Below are 24,957 nucleotides of genomic sequence, written 5' to 3'. Positions count from 1 at the left end.
TGAAGACAGAATTTTCATTTTTGTGTAAACTATCAAAAACATAAACCCTTAAAATGAAAATAAACATTGAAAGTGCATGTTTTTTAAATCATGAGGTCATATATAAAGAAAAAACAACTCTCCACTCCTTTGATATCACTACTATATCATTTATTTGGCCTTGTCCTAGTGTCCTCATCTTAGCGCCCTTTTATTTACTTTGAAGGGACTACTCTTCTGCATCGTTGGATATGAATGAATCGATCTTTCTGAGGGAGAGATCTGGTCTTTTACATGTTGCTGGGGTAACAATAAGATCCGAGTCCTTCAAAGTGTTGTAGTCCTTGAGACCCGTTCTGTTAACGTGTTTAAATATAGCATGGCGCTGTCTGCAGTCCAAAAAAATGGAGAATATCAATTTTGTTATTGCTTATTAGAACATTTAGTTTACATCTAGCTGTGTGTTTATTCTTTTTTTGGTTTTCATTAAATTATATACTAACCTCCTGCCAGGCTCAGACAGACACCAGGAGTCGTTTGTTCCATCTTCGATATCTTTATCATTGAGGATTGATGGAGGGTCAGTCTCATCGGTGTGGGCATCCAACTGCAAGTAGAGCACATTGGCACTGTTTTAGAAGCCAGATTTTCATCTCGAAAACACCACCTGAGCCATTAGTGGGGAAAACAGAGCTTTTATACAACAACCACACAAGGCTTCATCCAAATTTACCTCACTGTTAACGTTTTCAGTTTTCTCAGAGTTCAACACATCTGACAGACTGATCTCGTTATCCAGTATTTGATGTGAAGGCATGCTTAAGGGATCTATGAGAATCTCATAGGGAACAGCAGGGTGCTTCCAGGAAGATGGTGCGTTGATGCTCCAACTTTCTTCTTGTCCAAATGTACCTGTAGTTTAATTTAGTTTAGTTTAGACTGTCATTCATTCGATTCTAGTTTCGATATCATTTCAAGCAGCATTCTGTAGGACTACTAAAGGTGCGGTGACATCAGCACACTTTTACAGGTGAAGAATGTCCATTGTCTATTTTCAACAGTGTAGCGATGGTCCAACTTAAACTAGTTGCAAAATCTGTGAGGGAAAATCTTTTGCAATCACACAAAATTCACAATCATGGGAACTCTTATTCAAATGACTGGATTTTGCAAATAAAACATGGTAAAAGTGGCTGTGCATGTCAAATTATTCCATTATTGTTCAGCGTTAGCAGTCCCACAAAAAAACAATTGCATCCTTCGTTCAAAAGTTGATCCAGATAGCACACGCACGTCTGCAAGATGTCTGTTAAAGATCGGTTCATCTGGAAAGCATCTGCTGTGCACAAACATCTCCTAGACATCTTTAAGATGTCAGTTTTACATACATTCTAAATCATAAACATCTTCTAAACGTCTATTTGACATCTAATAGGATGCGTCCTATAGATGTATTGCAGATGAGCAAACACTCTAAAAAATACATCTTGCAGATGTCTCTGTGATGTACGTGTGCTATCAGGGGAACTATGCAGCTTGTTTTTGATTCACTAAAAAGGACCAGCTCAAAAGAGTCATTCTGAACTACTCTGGTTATGCTGGATTTGTACTGTATATTTTGTATAAATGTTTCAAAAAGCATATATTGTATTGGTCTGACGCTCATACATTTAGCCATATAGTTTTTGTAAAAAGACTTTCAGAAAAACATCTATGCAAGTTATCAGATGTACCTATTAATTCCCCATGGACACTCCACAGCCGTACTGAGCAGTCCATTGAGGAGGTAAGCAGAAACTGGTCCTTGTCAATTATCTTCAACTTGAGTTGAAGAAATTATGTAAATTATGATAAAGAGATACCGTTTAAAATAACAAATATAAAAAAAAGAAAAGAAAGTGATAGTAAATAATAAGAAAATTGTATAAATATTATGTTCTTATGGTGTTTTTGTTTTTTCACTTGAACCAACCTAGTGATGCTGCTGATATGCGCACGCCAGAAGTTCACCTCTAGAAATCAATAATATTCAGTGTATGAATAAAAAAGATATTCAAGGCTCAACATAAACATAAAAAAACATACTTTGAGTCATGCAAATAAAATGAGGAATGGCCTTACTTTCAGGAGGGTTTTGTTCAGGTCCCAGGGCGTATTTCTTGACCTTGTAAACATAGATGAAGCCGACATGATTGGCTGTAAAAAGCATGCTGTCATCCTGTGTTAAAGCCAGTTTCATAATCTGCTGCTGAAGAGGAGACTTAAAAAGAAGACCGCTTTAATTAGAACCTTTGCCTCATTCTGTTGACATTGAATTTATAATCAAACTTGAGGAAAGATAAAATATATGATACTTACAGCCTGAAAAGATGTGACGAACTTCCCACCATTCAGAACACTCCAGAAATTAACATAACCTTTGATAGAGAATAAATATGTTGAGTGAAATCAGAAGCCCTGCAAATTATGAACTGATTTTTTTCTTTCTGTGATTTTATTCATCACAAAGTCCAGTTTACCTTGAGACCCAGAGGATACAAGCCAAGCAGAAGAGGACAATTCAGGTACAAACGCCCGTGTCTTTAGGAAGATGAGGCTCAGCACACTTTTGTTTTGAACTATCGTATACAGTTAAAAAATAAACAACACATAAGGTCCTCTTGCATAGTGCAACACCTCAAAACACATTCACAAGCACAAATGCACAGAATGAAAGCCTTCTCACTCTTAAAAGGCATAATGAAAATTTAAATAAAATTTAAATAAAAAAAGAAAAAAGAAAAAGAAAATTCAGGCAATCCAATATGTAGTTTGTTTCTTCATCAGAACAGATTTGGAGTAATTTAGGATTACATCACTTTCTCACCAATGGATCCTCTACAGTGAATGGGTGCCGTCAGAAAGAGTATCAAACAGCTGATAAAAACATCACAATAATTCACAAGTAATCCACACCACTCCATTCCATAAATTGAAATATAGTGAAATGAACAGTTGCTTGTTTGTAAGAAAGGCATTTTAACTTTAAACCATTGTTTTTGACTCAAATATGAGTCTATAAATCATAACACTTCCTCCTGTAAAAAAACCCCCCTTCAAATCCCTTGATGTCATCTCACATCAAAATCCACCAACATATTTGTTTAGAACTGTTTTCACTTGTAAAAGGTGTTTGATCCGTGCATATTTCTCTCCTGATTCAGACAAAATGACTTCACAAGATGTTAACTGAAGATGTATTAATTACTTGTAGATTATTGTGATGCTTTTATCAGCTGTTTGGACTCTAATTCTGACGGCACCCATTCATTGCAGAAGACCAACTGTGCAAGTGATGCTAATTTTCTCCTCATCTGTTCCAATGAATCCTCTTCAAAAATCATAATTTACTGCAAGTACATTTTACATTTTTAGGTAAAGTATTCTCTTAAATGGTTCACATGTCCATATGAGGTATGCGCTATATTCCAAGTTTTCATACAATAGATTTGACTGAGAATCAACAAAACTGTAGTCATTATTCACTGAAAATGTACAGAAATAATGGCGTACCATGAGCACTGCTGCTTTGTTGAGACCGAGGGGTCTGGAAGCGACACTGTATGCGTCCAGACACCACATTCCAAACAATGATCTCCCCATCATAGCTGCCGGTGGCCACGAGATGTGGTGTGCAGTGCGCAACGCACAGGATATCTTCTTTGTGCCCATTCCTCTGTGTGTCATATATTTCACACATTACCCAATGTCCCCCTGCATATTTGAAGAGGAATCAAATGTGTGCTGTATGTTCTGGAAGATGCTAATACCACATCGTCCTGCCAGGAAGGTTTTGGTCTCTGATTGAACTGAGTTTCGTCTTTGGAGTCCTGTCAAAAGCACCAAAAAATAAACATCATGTGTTTAGTTTTAAAAGTAATCAATTCTACACTATTCTGTTCACGGCCTCTTGAATTCAATTAAACAACCGGCTTTAAATTTGATGCATATTGTAGCTTAATCCGGCCAAAAATGGTCATTTCACATATGTAGGGGCCATCTGACCAACATGCTAAAGAACTAATCACACATTGCTTGACTTTATTGATCTAATTTTTTTATTTGCAGAAGTTTGCACCTACATAAATATATACAAACACTGCCTGGTACCCATCTGAAGGTTGTAAACAAACCTTTGCACTTTCACTAGTAGAATAAGTCTTAAATGTAACATTTTATATAGCTACAGTGAAGATCTGTTTTATATTTTATATTAAATGTTCCTCTACCACTGAAAAAATGAATAAATCAAGGTACCCTGAACACTTTATAGAGAACTGACAAGAGATGAGAGGAGAAATTCTGAATAAAAATGAGATACGTATTCTCCAGTGGTGTCATAATCATACATTTAGGGTATCTTTTTCCACAAAGCTCACATTCTCTTTTCTAAAGTGAACAAAAGCTCTTGTAAAAGATGGAATAATGGACTGTCAGAAGGGAATAAACCACACCAAACAGCACTTTTGAGGAGGGCGGAACACTGAAGTAAATGAAATATGGAAATGGAGTGAACAGCAATAAAGGCGAGAGTACCAGGGGGAAGAAACAGGTCATGGCAGTCAACCATTTTATGAGAGCCATCTGGGGAATTACGCTGATATAAAATAAGGTCGTGAGAGAAGCAGGCTGGTCACTTTATACTCACCAAGTAAATGTCAATCTTGCGGCCCCAACCGACAGAAATCACAAATCTGCCAAAACAAATAAAAGAGGGAATCAGCCAAAAAATAAGGCGGATAATATCCATGAAGATTATGGCGCTCACGGTCAGCAGAGACTCACGCATTCCTGTGCAGTGTCAGATAGGCGCAGTCACAAATCTCAGCACATCTTCCATCTAGGGAAAACATAATGCAAGGCGCTTTGCTTCACAACTGCTTTATAGGGAATGTGGGATAATATCTTCAGTACTCTGAATAATCAGTCAAACTCAAGTGCAAAGAAAATCAATCACATGCACATTAAGAACTATGAGGCATTATTGACCTCTGCTGAGGATCTTCACACACTGGCCATTGTTAAAGTTCCACATCCTAAGACAGCCGTCTCTTCCTCCAGTCACTAGCCTGCATGGTGAAAATAAAAAGGGAATCTAAAATTTTTTTTAAATTAATATTTTCGAAAGTCATATAAATTATTTAGCTCTAACAACCTCCTTCCGCTAGTGTCAAACGCCATGCAGGTAATTGCAGACTCTCCATGAGCACATCCATACTCAAACACCTGAGCTCCAGTTTCCACATCCCAGACTTTGACAACCTGAATTCAAGTAAATGTGTTAAAGCACTACTTTTAGACAAGAGGGACTGTTGCTTTCCAAGTCTATGGAGGAACATACCTGCAGAAATTAAAATAAATAAATGTAATAGTAGTAAAATAAATAAAGGAATAAATTACCTAATAAAACAAATACAACGCCTATTTAATTCAATTTCATCCTAAATACATTTTTGTATTACTTTTTTCCTTTATCAATTATTTTCTGTATTTATTTGTAACTTTTTAAAGTTTTCATTCTTTTTACATCTATCTATCTATCTATCTATCTATCTATCTATCTATCTATCTATCTATCTATCTATCTATCTATCTATCTATCTATCTGTACCCATACATTTTGATTTCTTCCTCACAAACAGCTATCATATGGCTATATAAGAATAGGAATATATCCTAGAAATCATATTAACTACTTGCATAGTTTATGTATGGTTTAGGGTCAGTAAGATTTTATTAAGAAATTAAAATGTTCATTCGGCAAGGACACATCGATCAAAACTGACAGTAAATGCTTTTACATAATTACAAAAGATTTTTATTTCAAATAAATGCTGTTCATTTGATCTTTCTATTCATCAAAGAATACTGAAAAAAAAAATATTAAAAACAAAAATATTAAGCAGAAACTGTTGCTTAAACTGTTTTCAATACTTATAATAATAAGAAATGTTTCTTGAGCACCAAATCAACAATCAACGTGTGACACTGAAGACTGGAGTAATGACTGCTGAATAAATTACCTTTTAAAATATATTCAAATTGAAAACAGTTACTTTAAATTGTAACAATATTTCACAAATATTATTATTTTTTACTGTATTTTTGATCAAATAAATGCAGCCTTTGTGAGCAGGAGAGACTTTTTTCAAAACCATTAAATCCCATTAAATCTTTATCAAATGTTGTCTTTATTATTGCTTCATGATAAACTGCTTATAACTGATATCCAAAGCTACTTTTTACTAATCGTTCAATCACCTTGAAACAAATTGTTCCATTTTAAAAGATCAACCTGAGTATGAAAGACAGTGCATCTGCTTTCTCAATGTGTTTCACACATATACTTCTCAAAACCACTCACCGAGCCCTCAGAGCAGCTCACCACCTGCCTAAACTCCTCACTGTATCCGCAGCACAACACTGGCTCTTTATGGGACACAATCTGACTGCCTTTAGGCTGTGGTCTACAACAGATGGAATACGGAAAGAGAAAGGATGCAAAATGCATGACGACGATGATGAATGATGTGATGATAATTCTAACTATACGGATAACCTAACACCTTATAGCCAAAGGATACTTAGAATTTGAAATATTCGTTAGATAGCATACTTTGTCTGAAGGGATAGTAAGGCGAGGGAATCTGTGGCAATGTAAAGCCCCTTCACAGCTGAAGAGTAGAGGCACGCAGACAATTCTCCCTGGATCTGACTTGCTTTTGGATGTGCAGTAAACAGACATGTCTGATCCTTAATATGCCATATCTAAAAGAAAAATAATAATATCATCATTCAAAAATGAAATATTGTCATATTTATGTTGCACTGCTCTGTTTCTCTGATTAAAGGAATATTTCACAGAAAATGGAAATTCTGTCATCATTTACTCACTTTCATGTTGTTCCAAACCCGAATGACCCTCTTTCTAACGTAAAACATAAAAGGAGAATATCCTGCCCAATTAACGTTTTCAAAATAATAAAAGTAAAGGAGGACTGGTGCTGTCAAGCTGTGAAAACGATTCAAATGCATCATAGAAGCATCATAAAAGTGGTCCATATGAGTTGCACGTCATATTGCAAGTCTTCTGAATAGCTTTGCATGATGAAAAGACCAGATCAGACTTTTTCATGAACTAATAAACAACAGTTTAACAACTGGATCAACTGATCAACTGACAACTGAAAAAACCTTCATGAATCTTTATTCTTTATTCAAGGTTCTTTATTGGCTAATGAAGAAGCATTAACATTGATTAAATCCTTTCCATTCCATGAACGTTTCTTTATAGTGGAAAAACTTTTTCTTTTCTTTTTTTTAACATAGTTTACCAAAAGGTTATTTGAAGAACCTAAAATGGTTCTTCTGTGTTATCACTGGGAAAACCCTTTGGGACCTTTATTGTTAAGAGTGTACTTTTCTAATGAAGGAATGACTTTAAAGACTTTTTACAGTGCATATGTACTTGACTCATATGGGTAATTTTTGTATAGTTTTTGTGATTTTGGAGCTTGACAGCCCCCATCCTTATTCACATTCATTATACTGACAAGAGTGATAAGGAAATGCTTTAAAATTCCCCTTTTGTGTTCAGGATATGGATAAAAGAAAGTCATATGGGTTTAGAACAACATTAATAGATAAGTGGTGCAATGTTGCATTCTGTTTTTCTGATTATGAACATCCAGAAAAATGCTTTAGCTCAGTTTAACGCCTGTTGTTTTTGTTTTTCAGATCAAGAAATTTTCAAACATTCAGATTTGACTTTTGAGTAATGAATTCATTTCTCACCTTAGCAGTGTTGTCTGTGGAGACTGAGAAAATGTGCCCCTCTTCTGAGGCAATACAGAGGTAGGAAACAGGGGCAGTGTGACCTTTCAAAATCCCGGTTGGTTTTCTGCCATTTCAAAATGTAAAATAACTAGCCTGGCATAAAACATCAGTATTTGAAAACACAATATCATAAGTGTGTATTTCATATTCTCTAAAATAACAGAAAAGCAGTTGTCCAGAAGAATAAAAACTATGATCCAAGATTTAACCCTTGTGCTGTGTAATTTGGTGTCCCAGTCAAAAATGACGGCCTTTTAAAAGTTGCATGACTATCTCTCATTGTTCTATATTATCTTGAATTACTGGATCTAAGGTGCATAACAGTGTTGCCAAATCCACATTTTTATTTTATTTTTTCTGCAGAATTGGGATCATTTTATACTGTTGCCATGGGTTGTTTTTAGTCCATGGGTTGAAGCAAACCACCCTGACCCCCGGAACATGATTTTGACTGAGGAGGACCCCTGCGGAATGCGATTTTGATTGCCAATTTCCTCTAGAACATGACTTGGCTGTGATTGGGCTAGTTTTGAGTAGCAATTGGGCTGGGTTTGTTACGCAGACTTGGCAACCCTGGTGCATAAGCTCAGATAATTGAGGTCTATGATCAATCAGTTCCAAAAAATACAAAATACAAAACCTGTGCTAATTAAAAGAAAACAAATTGGCAAAAAGATTGATTCCAAGGTTTGGTGCTTAAAGAGCATAACGAGAGATTTACAAGCAATTTGTGTGGCCAGTCATTTTTGACTGCGAACACCACAAGTGTAACAAGGTAGGAAAAAATAATAACAATGGGAAGTTTTTATACATTACCAGAAAAAAAAAATCCTCTCTGTGTCAAAATAACTGGAACACAACATGAGGGTTAAAAGAACTGGAATCATAGAGATGCCAGTTTATGAAAACGATATCATCAGGCTATAAGGCACACCTAGGGACGTATGGCATCCACATGCGCAACAGCGTGTCCATTCCACCGGTGACCAAAAGATTTCGATTCTTACAGAAGTCAAAGGTCGTGACTCCTTTAGGAACGGTGAAGACTGTTTGATGGCTTGTTGCCCTCTGTGCAAGTTTCATAGATTTTCCCTCTCCACACACTTCTGTCTTCTCTCTCATCTGCTCTTGCATGTAGGTTGATGGATGAATGCTTCCTAATTAAAAACAGATTGTCAAACATCCATACACCCATATCTACTCAAAAAGATCCCAGCTAACATATTCCCAACCCTTTTCCCTTCTTTCTGAGTCATGGCGTGTTATTCAAATGAGTTTAACCAGAGCTTCATTACACGGAGAGCTTTCACAGATCTCTCTTCTGGTATTAAACATGCAAGACGCCACAGTTGCTATTTTCTTCCTTCTGCAATGTTAAACAGACTTCACTCAGAAAGAAGTGAGAAAGCAAGGCACACTATTTTCTACACACTCTTGGGTGAATTTGAATGTCTAGGTCATATTTCACCTTAAAATCAACAGTAAAAAATGTTAATTAAAATTTTGCATAAATGAAATGAACCCCTATTTTAAGATCATTAAGAATTTTTGCTCTGTGATGTTACTTTTATTCAACTAATCACATTTTGACCATTATTCTCATTATTTTTAATTATGATTCTCATTATTGTAATCCAATAATGAGGAGAAGAATGTGCTTAACTGTCATAAAATAATGTCTTAATTGTCATCTTTTGTTTTGATTTTAGGGTGACATTCAACCCTACTAATTGAGAGCAAAGAAAACAATCACATTATCCCACTGTACTGCAAAAAGAAAAACAACAGAAGGAACTTTTAAAAGTTACCTATAACAAGGGCAGAGTCTTCATGCATTGATGAGGATACAATGGCAGGTATGCTTTGAAAATATTTCACCTGAAATGATAATAAAATACTGTAATATTTAAGACCCTTATTTTTCTTTTGCAGAAAAGAGATCATTATAAATAATTTATAAAAACAAAATCATTCTGTCAGTATTATCCTTGGATCATCTCTCAATGCACTTTGAGTTGATGATTTACAGTGGATTTCAATGTATATTTTTATGAATTGTAGCAGTTGAACAATACTCAGAGAAGAAGACATCGAAATACTACTACTACTACTACTAATAATAATAATAATAAACACTTAACCTTTGACACCCAGTCTTGGTGGAATTTCCATCTGATAAATGTTATTTCTGGAGATTGAACTGCATGGTCAATGCTTATGTTTGGCATGTTGTCAACCTGCGGCAATCTTTTCCATAATCTAGGGCATAGATGCATAAAAAAGCTTACATGACTAAAAAATACTACACAAAGGACTGTTCAGGCCATTTCTATGCCTGTTTGGTTTTTGCTTATGTTGTAATTAGAATAAACATGTAATTTATGGCCTGGACTGTAAATAAGTTAAAAATCATAAACAGTAAGCAAGGTCATAAAATATTCTTAACGTATCAGTTATCATTCACATATCTGTGCAAGGCTCTCCAGAGAACAGTATCAGTTTACTAATTCATTTATTCATTAAATTATGAAAATCGGGATATGTCTGCATGATTTGCTCCTGTAATTTTGTTTTATGAAACTGCACATGCAAAATGAGTATTATTAAAAAAAATAAAAACCTTGTTTACCTCAGCTTCTCCCTGACCGATTTCATTAGCAGGATGTTCACACAGCCCTAGAGTGCCAAAAGCTTTGTGATTAAACTAATACATTGTATTATATGAAATTCATATATTGGACTGCATACGTTTACTTACTTGAGTATCACCATATACAATGATACATTCATCTGGGCCAGTAGAGCTGACAAAACAGGAGAATATTTTTTATTTACAAGAAAAGCAAACATGGAAATATCATCAAAGAAAGTACTGTGCTCTTGTTCTTAAATATTTAATTACAAAAAATAAAAAATGCATGAGCCAACGTAACGTAGCCTTATTATTTCAAACCTTGTTTCTTATGTAATGTTATCTAATATTATTGTAAATGCAAAGCTAATAAAGTGTTTTTTGTTTAAAAAATATCTGAAAACAATGAACGTAAAGTCTGCTCACCAGTAATCCAGGTTTATAGGCACAGTTTCTAGTACACTCAACTGACAGCAAGGCTCCAAAGTGGAAAGCTCATAAAACTGAATCTCTCTGGATCTGTAAAATAGGAAAAGAGATGCTGTTTAGACTGGTTGAGGCAGAGATCAGATGTGGCTGTTGTAAAATCAGAAAGTTTTCCTAAGATCACTATAAAGTTGCATAGTTGTACTTGTGTAGCAGAGCAGTCCCCAGGCTGCTCCAAGGGAATTGTCCCTGTAATAACTGTAGGTTGCTTTGCATAAAAGAGTCTGCAAATTTACTGCTTAGTCTTCATTTAAAGTAGCATGCCATGAGCAAAAATCTTCCTTAGAAGGTTATGTACACTAGAGTGCATAATAAAGACAGATATTTGAAAATAAATGTATTTTAAGAGCAGTTTACCCTGTTCCAATAATCAGTTTGTTATAGTCAGGCATTGGCACAAAATCAGTTGCCCATTTTGGTTTTCGGCCAATGGATCTCTCAGGCTGCATATAGAAAGAGAAAAATGATTCAAATAAAAAAGTGGGAACATAAAATTTAAAAATGCAGGATCTCATTACGTTACGTAAAAAACAAAAGAAAAAAAAAATCCAGAATGTAAAAGTAACCTACAAACACATTCTTCTTGTTCTTCAAATAAAGCTTGGGGGTCCAGAAGCTAACAACCCCATCTTCTCTTAGAGTCACAACGGTGCCATTAGGAGGCAAGTGGATTCTCAGAACGGGCTCCCCGCGGTGTAGAGACTTGACGATAGCTGGTAATACGAAGGCTGCCATCTTACTGCGACGCACAGTCTCTTCTTTCTCTTTGTTTTCCAGGTATACATATGTGCAGAACTCATGCTAAAAGAAATGGAGTAACACTTAAATAGACTTTAATAAAATTTGGTGTGGAAGTGTGTTCAGCATTTTATGGTAAATGTTATGAGTCTCATTCACTAACCATGGAACCGCACATATTTGTGACTAAAACCTAAGTGAGAATGCTTTAATTTCTAATAATAACTGCAGGATAATGCAACATTTGAATATTAATATTTTAATACTATAAAAAAATTAAATAGTGGTATGTATTCATTATATCTTACATGTTTGGAAATTTGAAATAAACTGAAGTGTGAACTTAACTTCAGTCATCATTATTATTTGGCAAGGTTGGTTAGCAGTTTTTATGCACAAATATGTCTGTATTAAAGGTTAGTGAATGAGACTCATTTCAACAACTTGCTCAAAGTTTTTTCAAGTGTAAAAAATGTGCATTTAACAAATTGTCTCTTCATCTGTTAAACAAGCAAGTCTGAGATTTCAAGGGGAAACAGTGAATTATTCATACCCACTCGATTTTGCCATCGCCAGTGTAATCAATCTTCATGAATAGATGTTGGATTTGAGAATCTTTCTGTGACATTTCAAAAAGTGTTAGGCCAAGGAAATGGGTGGAAAGACAGCGAGAGAAAGAACAGATGTACAATCACATGATAAAAGATTTTAGGCCTTGGGCCTCCATTAATCCATTTACGCAAGCAATAGGATATAACTGAATAGCTAAAACTCTCAGATTAAACAGATTAAATCATCATATCTCCATAGAAAGGCAATGGTTGCAATCATACTTACAACTGATTTCAAACCTGGGCATTTTTTCACAACAGATTGGAATTCGGCATAATCTAGCATATAGATACCAGCCTTTGCAAACTCCTGCACAAGACAACATAATTAGATATTTAATTTAAGATTTCCAAATAATCAAAATATTTTGAATACTTACATCATAGGCCAGCTTAATTTGCTTTAGATCACGAATGGACACCATCTGCTCAATCTATATTGGACAGTAAAAAGAAATGAAACAAAAATGATTAAATCTCAATTCGTCATACAACATGTGAGTTTGAAGGAGCACGTATTAAATGTGCAATTCTCAATTTGAGAACTACAGAGAGAATTAACAGAGATGAACATCATAGTTACTGTATGGTGGATGATAATTCAACATAGTATAAATCGACAAGTGTTGTTTGACATTTGTTGAATGATCAAACAGCACCTTCCAGCATGTCAAAAAATGACACAGCTGCTGGTATTCGACAAGCTGCTGTTGTTACATGTTTTGCTCCTTATATTAATGAATTCACTTGAAGTTAAAATGACTTTGTTGCAACATGATGTCCTTCATTCAATCGGTAGTCATGACAGATTACTCTGCAATGGTTGCCCATCCAAAGGTCATCCGGCTAATGAATTAATGGATTCTATACTAGATTCAAAATGGCATTTCAGGCAAAGGTTCATGATTTGGTTTTGGCATATTTAATGAATGGTTGATATAGGAAGAGTAATCCATTTTACTCCACTGACACCTTGAGGTCAGGAGATTGAAAGTTGTAATATGGTTACTTCCACATCAAAACCTGGGTCATAAAAAATGCTTATTGAAGATGAAATGGCTTGTCTACACAACATATGATATGGTTAAAAGAAGATTAAATATATTAAAAGATACATATACATGCTGTAACATACCTAAAGTCGATGTTCTGTGGTCTGTTTACAGGTCAGTTAAAACAACGAGTTTGAAAAATGCTAACCAACAAGATTAGAATTATAGGAGGGGTGGAGTCTGTTGAGGAGGGGGGCGGGGTTTAATACATATATTATAATATCATATTAAAACATTATATTTGACTCTAATTTCAAATGCAACATTATGGATTTGAGGAGTACCTCAGTCCAGCTGCCCAACCCCCTCATATATCGCTATAACATTTCATTTGCATACCTTGGCAGGTGAAAGATGATGCTGGGGCAAGTTGCCATTCATTCTAGGTAGAATATAATTGTTGGGAAATGCAGTCAAGCAGCAGATGCTGCACAAGCGTGACCTTTTGACTTTTACCTTGAGCTCATAGAGGGCGCCGGTAGGATCTGCTCTGTAGCGTTGTCGCATGTTGAGTTTAGCAATATCTCCCAGGGCAAGAGAGTGTCGTCTGGGTTCTTGCCTCAAAAGCTCCCTCTCCAGCCAATCGGGAAGCTGTTGGCTCCCCTCTGTAGAGTCTAAATAACTGAAGACAGACCCACTAGAATGAAGCACCCTGTCAGTCTGCTGTCTGTACCCCACGCCCTGCTTCTGGCTCAGTCCAGCAGCTCCATGCACTGGTCCAAACTCTGCCGAAATACTGCATAAATATGAATATACTGTTTAATATGTTGGTAATTTTATTTAGTTTTTTGTATTAGCTTTGCATTCATTTACCTATATAGACACACACACACACACACACACACACACACACATATATATATATATCTGTGTGTGTGTGTGTGTAAGTAAATGAAAATATGTATACTACATAAAAAAGAAAAAAAAATATTTAAAGTATGATTTTATATATAATTAAAAAGTTAATAACATTTTTATTTTTACAGTTTATTTATTTTTATTATTTATTTTAATAGGAACACAAAAACTATTTGCAGAATATTATGTGTCAAGTTATATCTTAATTATTAAGCCATAAGTAAGGGAGAAACAACTAAATAAAATATTTCTAGATTAATAATCAGACTAAAAAGCTTCAACTATTTTTGTGTTTACTTTTGGATTATAAGAGTTCTATACAGTTCTTTATGATGAAAGGTAAAATATCAGTTCTGTTATGACAAAAAAGATAACAAATACCTTGTTATACATATCATATCTGTTGCATACCACTTTGTTCTGAATAAACAAAGAGAAAGTAGCAGCTTTACTCAGGGAGAATTTAAATTTCTTTTTGTAAAGTGAAATCCAAGGGTGAGTTAAGTCAAATCAAATTAGAGTCAAGCAAAATCTTCATATTTGTCTGTCAAAACAAAAATGAATTATCCCTCAATGATAAAAACTGGTGCAGTATTCCAGCATGGCACCAGCATTGACCATCTTCCTTATTCCCTGGCAACAGTAAACACTATGAACAACAGGAGTGATACTCAAGGTCAGAAGCTGGAAAATGTCTGAATACCAATGTGGTACAAAACATATCCTCATACTGAGATGAAAGTCATGAAGCAGAACAAATTAGTCTCTGTCTCAGGAGCGGTTTCAAAGTAGCACTGAGCAAATTAAAGGCTTAAATGTGGGAATGGGAAGCCTCGTCAAAATATAGATCAATAAAAAAGAATAAAGCAGAATACCTGGGCTTGTTATGGGTCTCAAGTTGGGCTCCAGCAGATGAGGCCCGAATTTTCCTGCCTAGCGGCATATCTTGAGAGATCTGAGAGAGTGTCTTGTCTTCTTGGCTTGGCTTTCGTTCTCCTTAGAGGCTGCTTTCTTGTTTTGCTGCATGAGCAATGGCTGCGTACAGATCTCCCTGAGCTTAGAGACACAGCACACCTGAGTCTCAGGTTACCTGATACACAATGTCATGTGGCTATGTAGAAAATGGTGCAGAGAGCCACAATTAAAATCACTTTTAAATTTGATAATGTTAAATGTCCATTCACCCTAAATTATTTTCTTCATTCTTTTAGAGAGAGGGAAAAAAACTCTTGAAATCTTGGTCTTTAAGTATATTTGGACTTAATCAGAGTTATCCGTGGTATTTAATTTGAAGGGAAATTAATGTCTTGAATCAGTAGCTCCCATTAATGCCTTTACTATTATTCTATAATGTCAAGATACTCAAAATATTTATTTCAGCACTAATAGAGCCTTAAGAGATTTATTATTCCCAAGAGACAAAAAATTATTTATGCCTATTATCAGTTTTCATTTCAGTGTTTTATTAAGCACACCATTTGAAGATGCAAAAAGGCAGTTTCATAAAAGCAGGAATGTTCTATCTTCTGGAAGAAAATCAGAACCCTAAATAAAAAAGAGAAAAAGGGGAAAAAAGAAAATGCAATGCACACATATTCACATAGCTTCATATAGCTTTTCATGGTTCAAAATGGCATCTTTATAAAGGCCCAGGCCAGGCTGACACGCTCTCCAGTGTGGAAGAGGTTTGCTTGATCACACCACTATTCTTCCCTTTACATCCATCAGCAGAGTAGCTGGTTATGTGCAATGTCTTCACATCCTTATTTTCTGGTAAAAGGTAAAATGAAAAATGTATTATTTAACACAATAAAATCCTACAATTTAGGAATTTTATTTATGTCATTTATTTCTCAAGCAAGATCATAGTAGCATACTCCATTGAAATATCACAACTCTTCCTATTGCCAATATAATTAGTTTGATTTTAGTTTTAAATCTTAAAATAAGGATAAATTAACTGATACATATCTAACAATATAAAGTGTAATTTAATGCATTTAAACCTAAACATTCTGAAGTTTCAGTCAGAACACACAGCATCACACTTTCTCACCTTCATCAGACAATATCCTAAAAACTGTTGAAACGATTGAGGTGCATTTTTTTTTTTTTTTTTTTTTTTTTTTTTTAGCATTAAGGAGACATCTGTATATTTACCTCCGAAATATTTATTGTAGGTGGTCTCCAGTTTGTTGTTTTCCTGGTTATTGTTGTGACTGTGAATCACTGTAGGAACTAAAATATAAAAGTGAATTGTGTTATTCTTCTCTAATCTGTGTGCCATACATATATATTAGTGTTTTGTTATCAATAATTGAATAATTAGCAAGTGTTCCCTTTTTAATTGTCAAATAACTGACTACTTAACTCTTACAATTAAATGAATAGTTTAACTAAAACTGAAAATAGAATAAAGAACCAAACTCATCTACATCTAGGATGGCCTGAGGGTGAGTTTTCAAAAATGTTTCATTTTTGGGAGAACTATTAAATCTGCTCATTGCGTTTCTAGTCTAATCTTTTGTGTTTACATTGTGTCTAGGCTACTGCCAGGGTTGGTTGTCATATCAGTTTCAAACAAAGTACTTTGGCCAATGCACTGAAACAGAAATGTAACCGTTTAGTGGAAGCTTACCAATACCCCTCGCTGCTACACCATGCAGCTTATTGCACCCATAGCGAGAGTTATTCCCCAGAAGCTCAAGTTTCAGTTTGGGTGGGTGGTAGTTGTGTCTCATTTCAGTCTGGGTATAGTAGTGGACAGCATGGTTGTGGTTAAAAGGTGTAAAGACTCCATGCTTCTTCATAATTCCTGTGATTTAGACAAAACATCATAATATGACACAATAATCTTTGGAACCACAAGATTTGATATTAAATAAGACTAAAATGGCTTTGAAATGTATAAAGAAATGTCTGTGCAATAATTCCTAAAATTCACCTTGAGGTAATCCAAGAAAATCAGTCCTGTAGGTCGACCTATACTGGGCACTGACAGCCTTTTGGATTTCCTTCTCAGTCAACGGGTGCTGAAGAGGGGAACTACCACCAAAATGCTTCATTTGATCTGCAGAATGCCTCCATATCATGAATGCCTTCGTGTTAAAAGAAAGAACAAGTATGGTACATTGTTACCATCATTTACTAACCCTTATGTTTTTCCAAACCTGTATGACAGGACACAGGACACAAATATAGTGCTACTGGTGGGGTTTTTTGAAGCTTAACAGTCTCAGTGCACACATTCACACAAGCATTAGTACGAAAATATGCTTTCAAACTATACATCAACAAGTCAACAAACACAGCAAATCACAAAATGTGCTATGTACCTGGCTTGGGTGTGGGTTGTTCCTTCTGTTTCCTGATGCTGTGGCAGACCTTATGCAAGTAGTTTTTGACACAGGCTTCCAGCTGAAATCTTCACTGTATGCAGTTGCTCCTACCGGATCATCCAGTGTGTATGAATTTCTATAGATATTGGCAGATGTTTTCGGCTTGTATTTGAAACAAATAAAAAGTTAAGATGAATCCTACATCTGGCATTTTTAATCACTTTTCTTAAAAAATAAATAAATAAATAAATCTCACCTTAGAGATGGAATAGATGAGATGGGTCTATAGATGAAATCTCTTTTATGTGAGGTCTCATATACTTCCCATTTCTTGTTCACATCTAGATTACAATGTACAGTGAAAACAAACAAACAAACAAAAAACAAATACTGAAGTACATATGTAACACACTGAAAATATTAAAATTGCAATAAACTTGTCTGACCATAAATTGCCATGGTTGTCTTGACAGATTATCTGCCTCTGCCACTGTTGTCCAAACAACAATAAAGTATCCAGGATCTGCTTATCAGATGTTACATGCACTTGTTCACCAGGAGCTCCGTCGTTTGTACTGATCAGTGCACTACAAGAAGCGATAATCCTCTGCTGACTTTTACTTTTGACGCACCTGTTGTGACGTTCCTGAAATTCTTTCGAAAAGTTTTCACTTGTTGATCTGCAATGCTAATGCCTATCTGAGGTTATCTGTAAACTGATGTTGTTATAGGAAACGCACAACAACGGGCGCGCGAGCGAGTGCTACTGAAGCTCCGCGGGGGGCTTTTAGTAGGTATGACGCGCTTGAACGCACGCAAACCCAAAGACCCGGCCAAAAAAGGTGGTAAACGGCCCACTGAAATCAAGGTTCCACGTATGAAATGCAATTTAAGCAAAATAGCCCCATATGCAATAAAATACTTTAGAAAGTAAAAAAAAAAAAAAAGATTTATAAAATACCACGAGAGCTGTATTTCTTTTCTCAAGTTCCTTAATTATAAGTAGCCAACTAAAAAAAGGAAAAAAGGAAAACAGATTCAGAAAAAATCCTTACTATTGGTGGGATTTCTCTAAAACTTGTAGCAGTTTTAGTTCGATTTTATTAGGGCGTAGCGCCGCTCGGTGGAAAACATTATATGGTGCATTTCAAGATTACCTACAGTATATTGCCACGGTATCACAAAAATACATTAATAACAAATGCAAATGTTATATGCAATATAGTACACATAACACATAGCAAGGAAAAGAAAAGCACAAATTAAAGAGTAAAATAGCTTGGATAAATTGCTCGAATTCTTTTCCAAAGACAATAAAACTGGCTTTTGATAATTTTACTACGACAAAAATGTGTTATTTGTTAAGGAGCAATACAAGATTAATAATAACGTAGGCCTACTCATTCTTTTCTGTTTTGTTCATTTAGGATTCTAAGAATTTAGAATTATAAAGTCCTAAATTTCAGGCGATGTTTATTAAACCCTTGTGTTGTAATCATTTAAAAAAAAAAAAAAAAAAAAAAAAAAAATGAATTAATTCCTTAATTTATATTTATTGAATTGGCCACTATTTTGTTGAATATACCATTCGTGCATAGATCAAATTCAGCATTTGCATGATTTCAAAACAGACACGAGAATTAACCGGCAAACCATGTTTTTAGGCGTAGACTTTTACACGTTTATTATTATTATTATTTGTAATGTACGTAAAAATTAAATTATAAATATTGGCCGCATTGTGCTTTAAATGCTCGAGCGGCGTGCATAATTTTTCTTCACTGAAATGCTATTTAAGCGTTCCTTATATAATATCTAGAATGACATTAGTTCAATGTACTTTGCAAAACTCACAACAATTTATTGTGATATACTTTAAAGGGGTTAAAGCCTTCATTCACGGTCCAGATCCCTCTAAAACCCCGTAATTCACAGCCTGCTAGTAAGTATACACTCTTCTTCTGATTTCTTCCGACAGTTATCAACGCGCAGTTGTGCGGTGCAATCCTTGAAATACTACGAATTCAAAGCAAATAATCGTCATACAAATCGAAACCTTTACTTAAACGACAACGGCGCGCTTGAATGAACTACAGCAGATACCCAGCAGAACAAAACGGTGTCTGATATTATTACGCTTGTATCAATGGATGCATTTTCATATTTACGCGCCGTTAAAAAAATATGACGTTTCGCTGACGAACAGCCAACCACACCTCTGCTCTCGTAGGGGCTATAGTGAGCCGACAGCCAATCACAGGCGCTCAAGACTTGGCGGTAGCCAATGGGATTCCTGACTGTATACGGTGTCTCTCGTGAGCGGAGGGTTCTGCACGCACTTGGAAGAGCGCTCGTCGGTGTTATTGTATTTCAAAGCACCATTATCTAGGCATCCACAGAGGCTGCAGATAGAGAAGGCTGGTGAGTTTTCCCAAAATATGCTTGTCAAGGCCTTATATAACCATTTTTCAAAAAACGTCGTAGATTACAACACATTTTCCCTTGGTAGTTGCGTATTAGGGGACAGCAGAGCGACCAATCTTTGTCAGAATCTATTCGCCAGTCATTCAGTCAGTGCGCTTAGTTACGTTAACGTTACATAGTGAAATGTCCTGACTGAAAAAATCTTCTGAAGATAAAACATGGTTGCTTTTTCCTTGTGAAATGACAGTATTCCATTAGTCTGTAATGGGATGGGTTGTAATATTTGTCAGGTAGCCATCCCAGCTAAAGCAGTTAGCTTTTTTGGGGTCCTCAGTTAAAGCTGTTATTGTGTGAACCAGTGACGTGCGTGCCATTCTCTCATACAGACTCCAATAACACCTCGAACAGATTCACCAATTTGTGCATTTTTCCGCTCTGGCCCTTCAGAACGGGACGTTTTGCGGCCGTGTTCAGTAATATAATATGGCTGGCTTGCGGAGGATACTCAGTGCGTTTTGCCTACGAGTGGCGGGGGATGGAGACGGACGGGGTGTAAGCGCCATTCAACTTAACTAATAAAATAAAATCCAGCCAAGCTCGTTCGCACTGCTTTTTAAACTCGTACGAAAGCCCGAGGGTCTGTTTTAATAAACGCTGGTGTTTTCCAAACAAAAGCGCGCAAGGAAGAGGGTTTACAATTAGATTTATATTGTTTCCCACCGCCGGTGTTGTGTGTATGCGGCTCTGGCTGGCAGACATAAAGGGAGAGAGTGAGGAAGCCATGTTGGCTCTGCTAGCTGTGCTCATGTGGCTCCAGTTGAACGGCGGACTTACGAGAGCGAAACTCCCATTGCATAGCGCTTATAGTTACAGACACTGTGTCCATACAGAGCAGCTTCTTCCATAGGGGAGGCGATAATATCGGAAAGCGGCGGGCCAGGGGCGAGAAACGGACGAAGTGCGGCGATTTTGGGTCCTCGAAATTACCCAGGAATGTGGGAGGAGACAATTGAGGGAGACTTTCTCTCATGAAGAAGGCTTTTTCAAAATGGAAGAAGAAATATTATTGTTGCACCGTTTAAGCGTTTTAAGGCGGGCCCTATGTAATAAATCTGCCCGCTCTTGGGCGATGCTTCTGTGAATGTTCTGTTAATGTAAAATACACACAAAGGAACAAAAATATTAGGAATGAATATTAAACCATTGAATATGTGTTTTTATTCACGAAAAATGGAGGATATCCTTGTCTTTCACGTGAACTTGAGGCGGTCTTTGTGCATCTCCCTATCCATATCAATAATGTGATTTCACTGCACATTTTATCATGCTAATTTTTTTTTTTATTCCTTTTAGAGTCAATATGTCCCTCACTGTACATAATAATGATATATAGAAGATAAAAAAATAAAAAAATAAAAATGTATGTGTGCAGAAATGCAGTATGTCTTTTATTTTAATGCATAATTTTTGATTTTATGATATGTAAATATACTTTTTTCTATTTCTTTGTGTTTATGTATTTTATGTCTCACGTTTTTACTGTTGTCTTAGTAATACATTTTGATATATGTACATACATGTAGGAAGTGTTTGCATCATAATTGTAAAAGAATCCAAATTATAAAAGTATAGCGTGTGATGTCACTTTCATTTATTTGAGAATATCTTTTTTTCCCCAGAGTTTAAAGATGGGGAAAGATCCAAGGAAGCCCAGAGGAAAGATGTCCTCTTATGCCTACTTTGTGCAAACCTGCCGTGAAGAACACAAAAAGAAGCACCCCGAAGCCTCTGTAAACTTCTCTGAATTCTCCAAGAAGTGTTCGGAGCGATGGAAGGTACTGTTCTGAAAAAACACTGATAAAAATTATGCCATTATATTATGGAAATATTGTGCTTTTAGGCTTATTTGGAAAAATCTTCAAGGCTCTTGATACAGACTTTTCTCATTCTGAACAGACAATGTCTGCCAAAGAGAAGGGTAAATTTGAGGATATGGCCAAGCAAGATAAGGTTCGCTATGAGAGAGAAATGAAGAACTACATTCCACCGAAGGGCGAGAAGAAGAGGCGATTTAAGGATCCCAACGCACCCAAGAGACCACCGTATGTTCGCACTGTGCACTGTCTATTGCAAAGTAACATTCTTCAAGATGGATTGTTTTAATGCTTGTTTCCCCCCCCGCCCTAGTCAGCATTCTTCATTTTCTGTGGTGACTACCGCCCTAAGATTAAGGGGGAGAACCCAGGTCTGTCCATCGGAAACATTGCCAAGAAGCTTGGAGAAATGTGGAATAGCTTATCGGCTGAGGTGAAGCAGCCCTATGAGAAGAAAGCAGCAAAGCTGAAGGAGAAGTATGACAAGGTAAAGCTTCTTTTGTCTTTTTTCCCTGAACAGTCTTCAGTATTCTCAAACTGCTACGTTGTGGATGCATCCTGATCAATTTGTTAATGTTTTTGTCTTCTGTAGGATATTGCCCTATACCGTACAAAGGGAATTGCAGGCTTGTCCAAAGAAGACGGTGGGGAGGATGATGATGAGGACGAAAATGAAGAAGAGGAGGAGGAGGAGGAAGATGATGAGGAGGATGATGAGTAGATTAGCTACTGATGTAGCCTAGGTTCCTGTTCATGCCATAAACCCAATTGTATACGAATCACATCTTCAAACGTAATACAGCAGAAACAAGAATTGTTAGGCTGTGTATATGCTACGTTTTTAAGATGTACAGTGTTATTCTCCTTTTGTAAAGTTAACACTATGTGTCTTCAGATTTTTTTTTATCTTTGTTTTCGTTAGTGGTAGTTCTTGCCAGGAACAGTTTAAGGTTTAATGATATGAATTGAACTGTTTCTCTGAAGGTGCGTAGCACAATTATCTGGTTTATGTAGATCTGTAGTGCACTATCATATTAGTTTTTAAAAATATTTTTCGTATTTGCCGTCATAAGGTCCTTTAACTGTACTTTGAATACCACTCTAATTACAAGAATGCAGCTTTGTTTGACATTCAAGAATGTGTCTGAAGTAAACATTTCTTTTTTTAGAAAACGGTCCTGTTTTTTCTTCCCTACCTACTGTAGTGACGCGATTACACACAATATACTTAATATCTGCAGTGACTGTATCAATGATAAGCAATTCTTCCCTTATCTAAGAAGTGTAGTTCCCTGGGTGCCACAGCATAAATGGCTGCCCACTGCTCCCGGTGTGTGCTGACATTGTGTGTGTGTGTTCACTGCTGTGTGTGTACACATTGGATGGGTTAAATGCAGAGCACGAATTCTGAGTATGGGTCACCATATCTGATTATATGTCACTTTTTTCACTTTTTAATCGGTCCATGTATGCGTTGTATGATGAACTGGTTCATCAATATTGCAATATCAACAAAGAAGTAATCTGCATCAGCCAATTAAACATTGTAGCATTTTGGGGACATTTTTGAAGTATCTAGTTGATATGTGCAAGATAGATACATTTCAGAATGTTGCTTCACGCAAAGATCTGCAACGTTGGTGCATTAAGTTGTGCTCTGGCATACGAATTAATGCTGTGTAATGGAGCATGTTATCAAAAAATGTAGACTCTTTCTCTCTTATCAGACAGCATAAACGTAACCTGAAAATCATAATGTTTTGGTTAATGACTTGAAATAAGTACTCGTCACTGAAATAGAGCAATTGATGTATATTAATACAGTTTACACTGGCTACCAGTATAGCTGCTCGCATCCAATTCAAGGTACTAATGTTTGCCTACAAGACAACAACTGGCATTGCTTGTGATAAAAGCGTCTGCTAAATGATTAAATGTAAATGTATATTATGGAATATGTAAATAGAGCGACACCCCGTGGATAAGAAGTGTAACTGCTTTGTTTACTATTACTACACACGCATCGATGATGTCATCTTATTCAGGCTTCACCTTGATGTCCTCTAAAAAGGACCAATACTGCAAGGAAGAACAAAATAAAAATGGCAGTGTATTCTAAAGCACCTATTCAAATCATTGTAACGGCAGACTTGTGGTTAAATGGCTTCTGATATTTATGCTTGTAATTCTTTTATCTGTTGTTACAATGATTTTTCAGGATTAAAGTGAAACCACAAGTCTACAATAGAAAAGCTCTTAACCTTCATATTTGTCAAAGCTCAATTGTAATCCAAGCAGTACAATAATTTACAATTAATTACTTGACCTGATCACAAATACCTAGAAGATGGAAAATGACAGAAACAAACGCCTCAAGGATAGAAAAATAAGGCAGACTGTTTCTAGAACAGCCAGAGTGCGCTAAAGGGCTGCAGTTGTTAGTTAATTTTAACCCTAATCAGTTTGAATAATGTGGTTAATGAAGCCGTTTGATTGCAATTGACAAAGCAGTGAAGCAAAGAAAGTGCCTCTTTGGATTTTAAATTAGATTTGTAACTACTTTAAAGAAAACATATTGGGCTCTTGTGGGAACAGTACAAACCAAGATGCTTTAAAAATATATGGTTGGCAATCCATGCCATTTTGCAATGCATTTTTATTTTCATATATTAAAGCTTTTAACATGTCTAAAAAGAAAGATACCAGCTTTTGCTTGGCTGAATGCACAAACATTTCTGTAACCAAATTTATATTGGATTCTTTAAAGCTGCACTAGGTATTTTTGCTTATTATAAATAAACCTATGTACGCAAACAAACTAATAGCACTTAAAAAACATTGTATAAATGTGCACTCTAGACATCTCTCTTAAACAAAAATGTATTTTATTCTACATGGAGCGGGTTGCACCCCTCATTTAGTAAACACCTTATTGATTTAATATATTTTGTAGAGGCAAGCAGATGAAGCCAGAATGAATTGGCAATGTGCAAAATTTCACGTCAAGTGGTTTCCCATAGAAAACCATTAGAAGGAAAATAGGCTACTGAACCATTAAGCGGCTTGCGTTCATATTCCGGCCTCATCTGC

The 24,957-nt window shown here is 35.9% G+C and overlaps 3 protein-coding genes across 4 annotated transcripts; 1 reads left to right on the top strand and 2 right to left on the bottom strand.

Annotated features, from left to right (window-relative positions):
- Window positions 1-135: 135 nt before the first annotated feature.
- On the bottom strand, window positions 136-15,238 carry wdr95 (WD40 repeat domain 95). Its single transcript, XM_042771367.1, has 30 exons — window positions 15,107-15,238; window positions 13,830-14,109; window positions 12,702-12,755; window positions 12,548-12,631; window positions 12,264-12,329; window positions 11,543-11,773; window positions 11,330-11,415; window positions 10,913-11,005; window positions 10,613-10,658; window positions 10,484-10,530; window positions 9,996-10,113; window positions 9,663-9,732; window positions 8,789-9,011; window positions 7,813-7,918; window positions 6,635-6,786; window positions 6,383-6,485; window positions 5,174-5,280; window positions 5,008-5,087; window positions 4,804-4,858; window positions 4,667-4,712; window positions 3,789-3,848; window positions 3,532-3,694; window positions 2,499-2,597; window positions 2,338-2,396; window positions 2,101-2,239; window positions 1,948-1,991; window positions 1,713-1,800; window positions 713-891; window positions 483-586; window positions 136-368 (listed from the first exon to the last, which is right to left on the bottom strand). Exons 1-30 carry the CDS (start codon window positions 15,172-15,174, stop codon window positions 209-211), a joined length of 3,210 nt encoding a protein of 1,069 aa, XP_042627301.1. The 5' UTR covers window positions 15,175-15,238; the 3' UTR covers window positions 136-208.
- LOC109112555 (testis-expressed protein 26) lies at window positions 15,107-19,016 on the bottom strand. 2 transcript variants are annotated; one of them, XM_019125449.2, is made up of 7 exons: window positions 18,016-19,001; window positions 17,826-17,910; window positions 17,567-17,732; window positions 17,176-17,329; window positions 16,870-17,046; window positions 16,392-16,469; window positions 15,107-16,001 (listed from the first exon to the last, which is right to left on the bottom strand). In XM_019125449.2, the coding sequence occupies exons 1-7, from the start codon at window positions 18,026-18,028 to the stop codon at window positions 15,871-15,873; spliced, it is 804 nt and encodes a 267-aa protein (XP_018980994.1). In that variant the 5' UTR covers window positions 18,029-19,001; the 3' UTR covers window positions 15,107-15,870. The 2 variants fall into 2 exon arrangements, with proteins under 2 accessions (XP_018980994.1, XP_042627299.1); XM_042771365.1 differs by lacking the exon at window positions 16,392-16,469 and having other exon boundaries at window positions 18,016-19,016.
- Window positions 19,017-19,832: 816 nt separating this feature from the next.
- Window positions 19,833-23,035, top strand: LOC109053685 (high mobility group protein B1-like). Its single transcript, XM_042771366.1, has 5 exons — window positions 19,833-19,990; window positions 21,673-21,828; window positions 21,950-22,095; window positions 22,180-22,354; window positions 22,460-23,035. Exons 2-5 carry the CDS (start codon window positions 21,682-21,684, stop codon window positions 22,586-22,588), a joined length of 597 nt encoding a protein of 198 aa, XP_042627300.1. The 5' UTR covers window positions 19,833-19,990; window positions 21,673-21,681; the 3' UTR covers window positions 22,589-23,035.
- Window positions 23,036-24,957: the final 1,922 nt, after the last annotated feature.

Source organism: Cyprinus carpio, chromosome A15 (assembly GCF_018340385.1).
Source record: "Cyprinus carpio isolate SPL01 chromosome A15, ASM1834038v1, whole genome shotgun sequence".
NCBI classification, from domain to species: domain Eukaryota; kingdom Metazoa; phylum Chordata; class Actinopteri; order Cypriniformes; family Cyprinidae; genus Cyprinus; species Cyprinus carpio.
Note: the sequence above shows the minus strand (reverse complement) of the source record. Positions and strands in the feature narration are given on the sequence as shown.

Excerpts from the sequence above, each read along its gene's own strand:
- wdr95 (XM_042771367.1), bottom strand. The coding sequence starts at position 15,174 with ATGCCGCTAGGCAGGAAAATTCGGGCCTCATCTGCTGGAGCCCAACTT. Across the intron at positions 10,659-10,912 it reads CCTATAAACCTGGATTACTG|CTCTACTGGCCCAGATGAAT; the intron begins GTGAGCAGACTT and ends CTGTTTTGTCAG. Across the intron at positions 6,787-7,812 it reads CCACAGACAACACTGCTAAG|ATATGGCATATTAAGGATCA; the intron begins GTGAGAAATGAA and ends TTTTTCTTTTAG.
- LOC109053685 (XM_042771366.1), top strand. The coding sequence starts at position 21,682 with ATGGGGAAAGATCCAAGGAAGCCCAGAGGAAAGATGTCCTCTTATGCC. Across the intron at positions 22,096-22,179 it reads AACGCACCCAAGAGACCACC|GTCAGCATTCTTCATTTTCT; the intron begins GTATGTTCGCAC and ends CCCCCCGCCCTA. Across the intron at positions 22,355-22,459 it reads TGAAGGAGAAGTATGACAAG|GATATTGCCCTATACCGTAC; the intron begins GTAAAGCTTCTT and ends TGTCTTCTGTAG.
- LOC109112555 (XM_019125449.2), bottom strand. Across the intron at positions 17,330-17,566 it reads ACAACCCACACCCAAGCCAG|GCATTCATGATATGGAGGCA; the intron begins GTACATAGCACA and ends TTTAACACGAAG. Across the intron at positions 17,047-17,175 it reads TTTTCTTGGATTACCTCAAG|GAATTATGAAGAAGCATGGA; the intron begins GTGAATTTTAGG and ends TCTAAATCACAG.